This window comes from Pelophylax lessonae (genome assembly GCF_965119305.1).
Source record: "Pelophylax lessonae genome assembly, chromosome: 2".
Lineage (NCBI taxonomy): Eukaryota > Metazoa > Chordata > Amphibia > Anura > Ranidae > Pelophylax > Pelophylax lessonae.
In genome coordinates, this window is record NC_138769.1 from 100,369,389 (window position 1) to 100,381,207 (window position 11,819).

At 44.6% G+C, this 11,819-nt stretch overlaps 1 protein-coding gene across 1 annotated transcript in view; it reads right to left on the reverse strand.

Moving 5' to 3' along the window:
• The window catches only part of GART (phosphoribosylglycinamide formyltransferase, phosphoribosylglycinamide synthetase, phosphoribosylaminoimidazole synthetase), a 51,658-nt gene extending 45,561 nt beyond the window's left edge, over nt 1-6,097 (reverse strand). Inside the window, exons 1-2 of the mRNA XM_082247776.1 lie at nt 5,960-6,097; nt 3,483-3,629 (exon numbers count right to left, since the gene is read on the reverse strand). Coding sequence (XP_082103902.1) covers nt 3,483-3,627 — 145 coding nt within the window. The 5' untranslated portion in view covers nt 3,628-3,629; nt 5,960-6,097. The remainder of the gene's footprint in view (nt 1-3,482; nt 3,630-5,959) is intronic.
• Between the last annotated feature and the right edge of the window lie 5,722 nt (nt 6,098-11,819).

The window sequence follows — 11,819 nt, forward strand, 5'->3', positions numbered from 1 at the left end:
CAAGATTGTAATTCTTTCCACCAAGGGTCACAAGGAAAAAAACTGACTGACTGGGCATGTGAGAGGCACATGTCCTCTGAAGGATATGAAAATTGAACCTAACTGCATTAAGGGCTGAAAACACTCTACACATTCAATCCTTCCAGGCAGGAAGCATTGCTTGAAATTGGGAATTATCTGCTGCCATGATAGATTTTCCCCACCCCCACACACAGTCTTTGGAAACTCTTCCCCTTAAATTCCTATCACCCTTACAAAGCTTGACACAGTGGTTGCTTGATAGATAAACACCCAGATGCCTCCTGCGCAAGGTGTGGTCTCTCCAAGCATATCTCATATAAAATATATATATATATATATAGTAGGTGAGGTTGAATAAAGACAATAGTCCATCCAGTTCAACCTGTGTGGGTGTGTGTGGCTGTAATCATCTCACATAGCCCTGAACGTTCTGATCCTTGAGATGTATGTCTAAGAGTCTTTTGAAAGCCACCATACTACCCGCAGAAACCACCTCTTGTGGTAGAGAATTCCACAATCTTGTAGCCCCAACAGTAAAGAACCCCCCCCCCCCCCCCAACGTTGCCTGAGGTTAAAACGCTTCTCCTCTAATCGCATTGTATGTCCTTGAGTCCTAATGCAACCCCTTCGACTGAACAGCTTATTTTCTAAGCTGAGATCCCCATTGAGATATTTAAAAATTGCCATCATGTCCCCCCTCAGGCGTCTCTTCTCCAGGGAGAATCAATCAAGCGATTGCAGACGCTCTTCATAATTAAGGTCATCCAATCCCCTAATTAGTTTATATATATATATCCCCCACACACACACACACACACACACCTAACCACCATAAATAGAGTTTTTCATACATTATTTCTATTATACTCCAAACTACGCCTGATGGGCTTTATGGAGAGGAATGGATATCACCTTTAGTACCCATAGCCTGCAAACTCATTGCTCAGAAGTGGATCTCCCCTTCTCCACCTGGGATTAAAACAGTCAATACTTTGAGACATTTACATATACTAAACACGGATGGCGGATGAGAACTGGGTTGGGACAATCAGACATCTTTGAAATGCTTACAAGGCCATGTATAATTTGAGGTCTTGATTGCTGATAAGAGGCTGTGTGGATAGAGGTGGAGGGGGAAATCACTGGAGCACACCAATTAATTATGCATGGACTAATTTACTGATAAGATAACACCGATTGAGTCTTTCCCCCCCTTTTTGTGTTGAAGGAAGGTTAGATGGATGATCATTGAAGACTTCACTGAATCATGTTGTGTTTGGTCAGACACAAAATTTAGAGAGCGCAACAGATGGTGGAATAGATATACTAAACATGGCTGCCCAAACAAGTTTGACATGCCAAGGAGAGATTGGCTGGGTACATCAAGAATAGCCCCTACGTCACCAACAGGTACACATCCAGCGGCCCATTGGCTCCTGGGACAGAAGTGTCATCAATCCCAGGAGTCAATGGGCAGCCTCTGCAATACAAATTTGCAAGAATGGGAAACCCGGAAGAAGCTACGGGGTGGGCTTCAGGGGCCCATACCGAAGATGGGAGCGCACTTACTAAGGTGGTGATGGTGAGTACTTTGCACAACATTCTAACCAAAAAGAGTTCATTTTCTACATATGCCATGATGTATTGTACACGAGGCAGAGGAGGCCACTGGAACTCTTTTTTTTGAAGAGCAACCCACTATTGGGGAGCCTGAGAGGGGATGGGATTGTTTGTCTACCCAACTAAATGGTCAATAAAATTGAAGCAAAAAGCATCTCCAAACAGCTACCTTGGAGAGAATTTCAGTAGTACATTGATGCTCAACTTGTGGCCCTCCAGGTGTTGCTGAACTACAAGTCCCTTCATGCCTTTGGGAGTCATGCTTGTAACCTGTCAGCCTTGCAATGCATCATGGGACTTGCAGTTCTGCAACAGCTAGAGGGCCAAAGGTTGCGCACCCATGCCCTAGTAGGTGCCTCCAAAAATTAGTTTTATAAAACGAGCTAATGAATCTGGAATGTGGCTAAAAACGCATTGTATGATAGACAACCTCACAAGCGCACTGTGTCCCTGTTGAAGTAGCCATTTTGGTGGAGGTGTGGTGTTGCTTATGTACACAGTAACACAGCAGGGCACTATCAAATGTCCCTTCACACCTCCTGAGACTAGCAGGGTCAGAGGTCTTGGAACTCCCACTGCAGATATCTAGCCATGAGGCAGTAGGTATGAGAAGCACACATACAAGGACATTTTTACAATAGCACTTAGGCACTATTAACCACTTGCCGAACCAGGCTTTTTCTGGCACTTTGTTTACAAGTTTAAAATCAGTATTTTTTTGCTAGAAAGTTTACTTAGAACTCCCCAAACAATTATTCCCCCCCCCCCCCCAGGGTCTCTGCTAAAAAACCACCACACCAAACAAAACGCATCTGGAAAAGCGCCAAAAACGCATGGGAACATGTCAAAAATGTGCATGCAGAAAAGCATCTGGAACAGATCTGGAGTGCATTTTTTGTGGTGTGAACCAGCCCTAAAAGGGGTAGAAGGGACATATACTGGTAGAGAAGAGTTGTTTCAAACCCTCCACCAAGAAGGATTGGCCAATGCTAAATTTTGAGACCAACGTAGACATTCACTTGGATAACAGTCATTCAATTACCATGCTGTATGCAGTCCTTGTACAACTTATTGACTTCCACATGATTTGGCACCAGCACAGAAATCATAAATCCCATCCATGCTTTACCAATTTGTTGAAGGATTTAAAGCCCAACTCTAGGATATTAGCAACCCCATTTTCAACAAAGATGCACCAAAATGTCGGCGGCCGAAACATATTGGGCAAAAATGGTGTTTTCTGCATTTTGCCAAAAAGAGAAAAAAGGTGCCGAGAATGGTGCCGAAAATGAACCCAATTTTACTGTCCTTTTGGTGTTTTTCATAAGTCATGTGACTCAAAAACAGCATAAAAAAAAACCTAACACGGGTTCATTATTACGGCGTTTTCAATGCATTAAATTGTAAGCTCTTCTGAGCATGGCCCTCTAAATCCTCTTGTATATGTACTGTCTCCCTCTAATATTGTAAAGCACTGCGTAAATTGCTGGCGCTATAGAAATCCTCATTAATAATTTCAACAGGGAGGTGCGTTTTTGGTGCAGTTTTTCCAGCAGGCCACAAATAAGGCAAGCAGGATTTCTAACACCACAACGGAAGCGCAACAGACCAGTGTGAAGACATACATAAAATTTAAAGGGAAGGAGCTTTTCTTGCCCTAAATGTGGCAATAAGAGCCGGCAAATATATATATTTTTTTAAATTCATGATATTAAAATTAAAAAGTCGAACTAATATATATATATATATATATATATATATATATATATATATATATATATGAAAAAAAAAAAAAAGCTTTCAAGTCACTGTCCACACTCCATACTAGACATGGTTCTTACCAGAATTTGTGATCTTCCCATTGTTGGCAGTACCCGCGTTTCCTGGAGCCACAAGGACTTGTTTCACATGGGTAGACTGTGCCAGCTTCCAAGCTAAGGCATGCTCTCTCCCACCGCTGCCAATCACCAGAACTACTTCCGCCATCTCTGCAAAGTTGAAAACATGTTAGTGGGATCCAGACTCTGGATGGGCTAGGTATTCCATATCCAAGTATAAGCAAACGTACAACAATGTCTGAAAATACCTTTATGCAGACCATGCAAAAAGGCAATTTTAAAATTGGTTCTAAAGTCAGAAGTTCTCATCTTAATGAATAAAGATAAAAAGCCCTCTGTGCGCCTCATCCCCCTCTCAATCCACTTATGTCCACGAATTCCTCGGTTGTCCGGTGACTCTCCCTCTTGATTGGCTGAGACAATGGCTCCCACTGCTGTCAAACTCAGTTAGCCAAAGAGGAGAGAGAGGGGTGAAGCTGAAGCACGGCTCCGTGTCTGAATACAAAGGAGAGGCGCCAGGAGCTCCAGCCAGGGACCAGAGAAGAGGAGGATCCAGGCTCCCCTGTGCAAAATTATTACACAGAGCAGGTAAGGATAACAGGTTTTTTTTTTTTTTTCTATTAAAATAACAAAGTTGATGAAAATATATTTAGCAGTTTTTATTTTTATTAAAACAATTACATTTTCATGTTCTGTGTACTGTGGGAGAGCAGATCTAGTGATTGCAGGGACTTGGGGTTTGGTTACACTTTAAAGAGGTTGTAAACCAAAAAAACATTTTTTTTTTCTTTTCATCCTGAAAGAGAAAGACATAATGAGCTAGTATGCATCGCATACTAGCTCATTATCAAATACTTACCTTAGAACGAGCCCCCTCCATGCCGCTCGCTTACCTCTGACGGGCGACATGTCCAGTCGCCTGTCTTCTGGGATCGCGGCATCCGGCCATCTGATTGGCCGGAGCCGCGGTGACGTCACTCCCGCGCGCGGGAGCAGACGGTCAAGGCACGGGCAGCCGTTCCTTCAGAGTGCATGCGCCAGTGACGTCACTGGCTGCATGTAAGGTAAATATCTCCTAAACGGTACATGTTTAGGAGATATTACCAGTACCTATAGGTAAGCCTTATAGGCTTACCTATAGCTAAAAGTGTCAGAGGAGGGTTTACTTCCTCTTTAAAGCAGCTAAAAAAAAAAAAATAATTGGTTTCTTGCTTCTGACTTTGCCAAGTGACCTTGGTCTTGAAGCTATGCAAGCACCATCAAAACGAAGGTCATCAAGCCACAGCTCAAGAAACCCCAAGCAACCTCCTAAAGAACCCAAGGGTTCCACCTAACCCTGGTTGAGAATGGCTGGCCTAGATTATCAAAAACAGAAAAAGATGACCAACCAACATCTCCTTACTGCTAGATTGCCTCAATTTAGACATTTTTGTGATGGAAAGCTTGGTGGAATTGGTTGAAAAAAAAAAAAAAAAGTCTAAAAAGTGGTCATGCTATCTAGGTACAGCTTAGAATAGTTGGTCATAGTCATAAAGACTTGCTCTCTAATGTTTAAAGTGTTTTGCCACTTGTCCAATTGGTTTTCTCAAATATTTGACACTCAAGGCTTTGATGAAGGGGTGAAAAAAACTCAAGCCCAGATGAATGTTAACCATGACGAGACACCATGACCTAGATGAATGTGACCAAACTACTACTAGCTAGATCATGATTTTGATGAATGTGACCAACTACTACTAACTATACCATGACCTAGATCAACATGTCCAACTACCACTATCTAGATCATATGACGTAGATGAATGTGACCCACTACTGCTAGCTATACACGGACCTAGAGGAGTATGACCCACTAGTACTGGCTATACCATAATTTAAATAAAGAAAAACACACTCAATTGCAGAGCAAGTCCAGGTGAAAGTAACCAACTACTAGGGGACTTGGTTAAAGCTCTAGGCTCCATGTACACGGGACGTTGTAAATGGCCGTTTAGGAGCAGTTGGGAGTTTTTTTCAGAAGCCCCTGAACCCACCTACATGTTATCTTATCTGTCCATGTACACAGGGTCCTTTAGGCATTTGCAGGCAGTTGAGTTCAGGGACGTTTTTTGGAACGCAATTTGCGTTCGAACGTGTGTTTCCCGGCGTTTCAAATGCAAAAACGTGACCGAACGCGATGACCCGCGTTTAGCGTTCGCGTTTTTCCATTTTAAAGGGGAATAATTTTTTTGACCTCTAAGAACGGTTCTAAACGCAAACGCTCGCTAAACGCGGGTGCAAACGCAACCCAACGGACGTTTCAAACGTCCTAAAAATTCCAGCATTCAAAGGGACTTTTAACAACGTCCCGTGTACATGGAGCCAAAGAAAAGTTATTTTGTTTTTATTAAAAGGACTTGAGAGAGTCTTGAATCAAAGTTCCGAACACCACACATCTGCCACAAGGGTATCTAAGCCTTACCGCCGAACCTTCCGTTTACTTTAAAATTGTGGGAAATATTGAAGTAGTAATCAGACTCCCTCACGTGTCTGCATCAATACACATCACAGCGTAGACGTCCTTGAGATAACAGCCAAGAAGGGGGTTTGGGTGAGCGATTGTTCCCAGCACCGTCTACCAAAAACGTTCAAAAGAAGACTTTGTACTATTCTGTCCATCACAGCAGAAAACAACTCCCATTCTCCCCCCTCAAACATATTTATTTAGGACTACATTCTCTGCGGGTGTGTTTGCATGTAACTAGCAGCAGTTGAGTGCAAACAAAACAAATTCCTCTGCTAATCTTTATGCCAGGCCTGCGGTATCTTCTACTGGCACAAAGTGTATTTAGACTCTGAACCCAGAGAACATGGATTCCTCTAGAATAAAATCATTTTTGGTTATGCTTTGATGCTGAGCTTGCATGGCATAGCTTTTCATTCTCAATATAGTATAGGAAAGCTGCACTGTACTAAAAATGCAATTGCTACTGCTATTAAATTGTATTATAAATACTTTCCAGCTAATCTTCTAGTTTACAGGGATTTTATCACCTTGCCTGTTTGGGACAAAACGGACAGGTCCTCTTGAAAGCCACCAACCACATAAGACTTTTTGCATGCCCTCTTGCTGCTCAGTTGGTATGAAAGTTTAATCCACAAGTAAGCTCTAGGTGGGTTTATCTGTGGGGTTTTTGTCTTTAAATTTTGAATAGAGTGGAGAGGGATTAGAACACCTGTCAGATTTTATTGCTGTCTGCACCCATTAGGGAGATTCACCCTCTGTGTGTCCAGTTTACTATGATCATTGAAAAGTAAAACCCCAAATTTTGGTTTGTACCCAGAAAAGTAATAGAGGGGGAAAAATTCCAATGGGTACACTAGTTCTGGTGACCTGGGGGTCCCCAAGGAATTCCCTTGATTTACAGGGATTTCCTTTCACTTCCTGTTTAGCTATGGACAGGAAGTAAAGGGAAATCTCTGCAATGAAAAACCGATGAAGGAGAAAAAAAAAATCTGACATGGTTTATAACTCTCCCTTGCTCTAACCAAAAGAGATATGCCTATAGTTCTAAGTCTCTCCTTTCCCAGGTGAGAAGTCTCACCTCCCGGCACACCTGCACATTATTGCAAATTTACTTTTGGAGTTTATCCCCCTCCAGCAATGACTAAGGCCCCTTTCACACTATCCGTCCATTGGACGGATTCAGTTTCTCAGTGGGGAATCGAGCCGCCGATCCCCCGCTGAGCAGCAGGACGACAGCTGTGTCTCCGCGCTGTGTGCGGAGACACAGCTGTCACTTCCCCATGCATCTCTATGGGGGAAATTGGATGGGAACGGACCTTCGGTCCGTTCTCATCCGATCCAAGGATGGAAAATAGGGTTTCCATCCGTCCAGATTTGACGGATCGGGTCGGATGTCAGCGGACATGTCTCCGCTGCCATCCCATGCCCCATAGGAATTCATGGGGGGGGGACCGTTCAGATCCGCCAAAAAAATGGACAGGGGGATCTGAACGGTCTGCCTGTGTGAAAGGGGCCTTAAAGCAGCACTGCCCCCAATAGTCATGGACTGTCTTCAACCACTTACCTTCCAGAAGCAACTCAGTTTCCAAAGTAAGGGCTCTTTCACACGGTCCGCCTCCGTAGGCGGATCCGTGTTGCTCAGCGGGGATCGATCCGCGATCCCCGCTGAGCCGGCGGATGACAGCTACCTCTCCGCTTGCAGAGCGGAGAGGGAGGCGTCTCAGCACCCGCTGCCCTCTATGGGGGATCGGATGAGAGCGGACCGCTTGTCCGCTCTCATCAGATCCGCTCCGCTCCGATTACTGAACGGATGGAAAAATAGGGTTTCCATTCGTCCAGATTTCAGCACAGGATCGGATGCGGATGGCAGCGGGTGTCAGCGGAGGTGTCTCCGCTGACACCCGCTGCCCCATAGAGCTGCATGGAGGATCCGATCAGATCCGCCTAAAAAACTGACAGGCGGATCTGATCGGACCGCCCGTGTGAAAGAGCCCTAAGTCACAATTTTGTAAGTTTATTCCCAGGCACCTGAAAAACTGTCAGTGCCAATCTTACGTGCACTGAGCACCTGTTTTCTTCATCTACCTTGGAGCTGCATGCAACTGCATTCACTATAGGAGTAGATGCAGAGGCTGCACAGGACACAATGTTATGCTTCTACACACGTCAGACTTTGACATGTAGCGGTGTCCCATGCAGCCACTGCGTCTGCATCCACTTCTATAGGCTGCTGTGTGTAGCTCCAAAGCAATTGTAGATGCACAAAAACAGCAGCTCAGTATGTAGGACAGATGTCAAACACATCTGAATGAGCCCTTTAAGTATATCCGGTGTGTGGGACCAGTCAACCAAAAAATAAATAAAAAAAAAAAAAAAAAAAAAACAGTCACAAACACTTTTCTAGATAGAGTGGTGATGAGGGAGCAAGCAAGGGCATTATTTAATATTAAAATATAGCCAAATCACGTTCTGCCTTATGCATTTAATAAAAAAAAAAGATACCTAAAAATAAAATAAATGGATCCTTGCACACAGTACTGCTATATGAAGGCCAGATTTTCCTAAAAGACAGATTCTAACAGTATGGTCCATATAGTGTGTGCATGTACACGTGTGAAAGGGATCAGTAATGTCAATTTCTTTTTATTTTCCACCGATAAAAAAAACGCAGTGCTACATTACTGATGTTTACGCAACTGTGTTTACAGGCCCTTTAAAAGTAAAGAGCTGAATTCAGAGCAATTAAAAAAAATACTCACCCAAATTCCATGGTGTTTTTAGCACTCATGTGCGAAAAAAGCCCTATTGCAGCTTACTGGTCTATAGATGTGGTGGCTGCATGTTTTAATTCACCCCCACCCCCCCCCCCCCCATTTTCCTGCCAGTAAAAACACCTGTTCTAGAATTGCAGCACTTATGCCTCGTACACACGTTCAGATAATCGTACGATAAAACTCGCTTTTGACTTAAATCGCACAATAATCTGATCGTTAGTACACAGCTTTAGACAGCCGATCACGACATTTCGTCAAACAAAATCCAAAGGGACAAACAGGAAAACTTCTGTTGTACGATAGCCTAGCGAACGACAATCGTTTAATCAGTACAGTATGCGGCCGCTAAAAATCAATCGACAAAGACCGCGCATGATCAGAAACACTAAAACCGCATGGAAAAAGCCTGGCTGCCATTGTTTTTGTTTTGCACCATCTGATATGTAGCTACGCAACCAGGAAGTTTTTCCGGAATCGTACGAAAAAAAAAAAATCCTACGTTTCTATGCATTGTTGAATTCGATATTAGTATCATGCAACAAAATGCGAACAATAAAGTCGTCCGATTATCTGAACGTGTGTAAGAGGCATTAGGGTCCTTTCACACGGGCGTTATGCATGTCCGTTTTTCCTCCCACCCATTTGCGGATGAAAAACTGACATAATCTATGTCTATGGGATTGTGGATGTTAGCGGATGAGGGCTGAATTCAAGAACACTCCAAAAAATCAAAGTTTAAAAAATGATGCAGCAGGGTGGTCTATTTTGCTGAAATGTCATTGCAGCAACTCAAAAATGGTGCTTAGTAATTCGTATGGCTCCCATGTGCTTGTATGCATGCCTGACACAGTCGGGGGATGCTCATAAGACGAGGGATGGTGCCCTGGGGTATTTTCTCCCAGATCTGGACCAGGGCATCACTGAGCTCCTAACAGACTGAGGTGCAACCTGGCGGCGTCAGATGGACCGAAACCTAATGTCCCAGAGGTGTTCTGGCACATATTGATGTGCCATCCTGGAGGAGTTGGACTGCCTGTGCAAACTCTACAGGGTCCAGGTATTGCCTCATGCTACCAGTAGGGACACTAACCCAGTGCCATCTTAAGAGCATTAAAGGGCCCCAGGCAATGCAGTGCACTGGGGCCCCGTCTACACAATCCCTCACGAGAATAAAAATGCAAATTAATCGATAAGGCGATATTTATTGGTACAGCAGTGCCAGGCTAATGACAGCTTCTAAGTTGGGTGACTGGGTCTGGTGAACACACATACAGACTGGAGTCAAACTTGACTGTCCTGTGTGTGCCCGTTCCCGGGGAGGCTGTCTGGCATTCTTGCACTTGTGGGCTCCCCCTCCACGGTCCAAGTGGCCGACAGGTGCTTGCCACCTGCTAAGTTCAGCAGCGGGATGCACACAGAAATCGGGATTAATGCTTGGCTATGTCGCTGGGCAGGTGGGGACCCCGGGAAACTGCGCAGCATGCCCATACGGTAAGATGGTCCTCCTGCACTAACGCTAGCCAAATGCAATACTAGTTTAAAAAAAAAAAAAAAACACACACACCAGTATAAAAGATGGGTAGGGAAAAATATATCAGTGGCCTCCACCTCTAAAACCATTCCTGTTTTGCAGGTCATCTCACTGTTGCCCATCTAGTGCACCTGTTAATGAACACCAAAAGCAACTTAACTGATTAAAAACCCCCTCTGCTACTCAACTGACCAGATCAAATGGGACAGGGATTGATAGCTAAATCAGGAATCAGGAGGGGGAGGGGGGGGTGACAGTTGAGTAAATCAGTAGGGGTGAGAGCAGGGATGTACAGATTGAATGCTCTGCATCAGAACATGATATATATCACATATACCATGACTGGCAGTGATCATCATATTATGGAGGGGTGCACTTACCTTCTACCCCTGTGTCCTGATAAGACAGCTCTCTTCTATTCTTCCACTCCTCTATACAACCCACGTGTGCTCTGATCAGGCTGCTGCTCACATTTATCTGCACAGAGCACAATGTACCACCTGACCGGCACCGCCCCCTCCTGGCCGGATGTATGCTTTCCTATAATCTGCATCATGCTTTAATTATTACAAGTGTCATTTCTGAAAGTGAAATGCTTCGAGTGCCAGCGGGAGGCATGACGGGAATTGTAGTTTTACAACCGCTGTTTTGTACGGTGCTTCGACAGAACACAGACAGTTCCAGCGATGTTCAGATCTAACCTCAGCAATGCAAAGCACACTCCAGCAGCTGCGACCACTACGGCCACCGTACAGCCAGGGGGATCTACACACAGGCTACGCTGCTCCCACTGTGATACTGCAGCGCCATCTGCTGGCGAGAGCATGCGTTCCAGGTGCCCCGTCCTTTTCCAGCTACAGTTTGCGCATGCGCCTGGGTGTAAAAGGTTCACCAATAGTGAATCCTAGGTGGAATCCCTGGACTCCTTTAGATGTGATCAACAGTTCTTTCTTTCATTCTTTCTTTCTTCTTCCCTACCTCCATCCCTCATTCTTACTTTCTCCCTCCATCCCTCATTCTTTCTTTCCTTCTCTCTCACTCTATTCCGAATCACTTCCAATGGCACCCCAAAGGTGGTGAGATTTTGTCGCGATTGTTGCCAGACGAATCCCTGTAAAATCGTGCAAACAGAGGCATGTTGCCAAAAAATAAAAAATAAAGCACTTCTTTTGGGCAACAGGCGTCCCGCAATTTTGTTTGCGCTAATTTACCACGATTAGTCAGGCGACAATTAGGGAAAAATCACGCCGCATTTGGGCTGCCATTAGAAGTGACAGAAATCGCACGGGCATACCGCGATTTGCCGGGATTCACCGTGATTGGGAATCGGGGACGTCAATATGTGAACGGAACGGAGCCTCAGATGTGATATTAGTGATGTTTATAAACGCATCCATGAGCCCCGAGTGCCGGGTTCGCATGTAATATCGGAGCGCACTGCTCCTTCATTACATGCGATCGGCTGTGCAGTGCGAGTTTAGCCATACACTTTGTATGGCTAAATTCGCACCACAGCCGCAGCAAACACG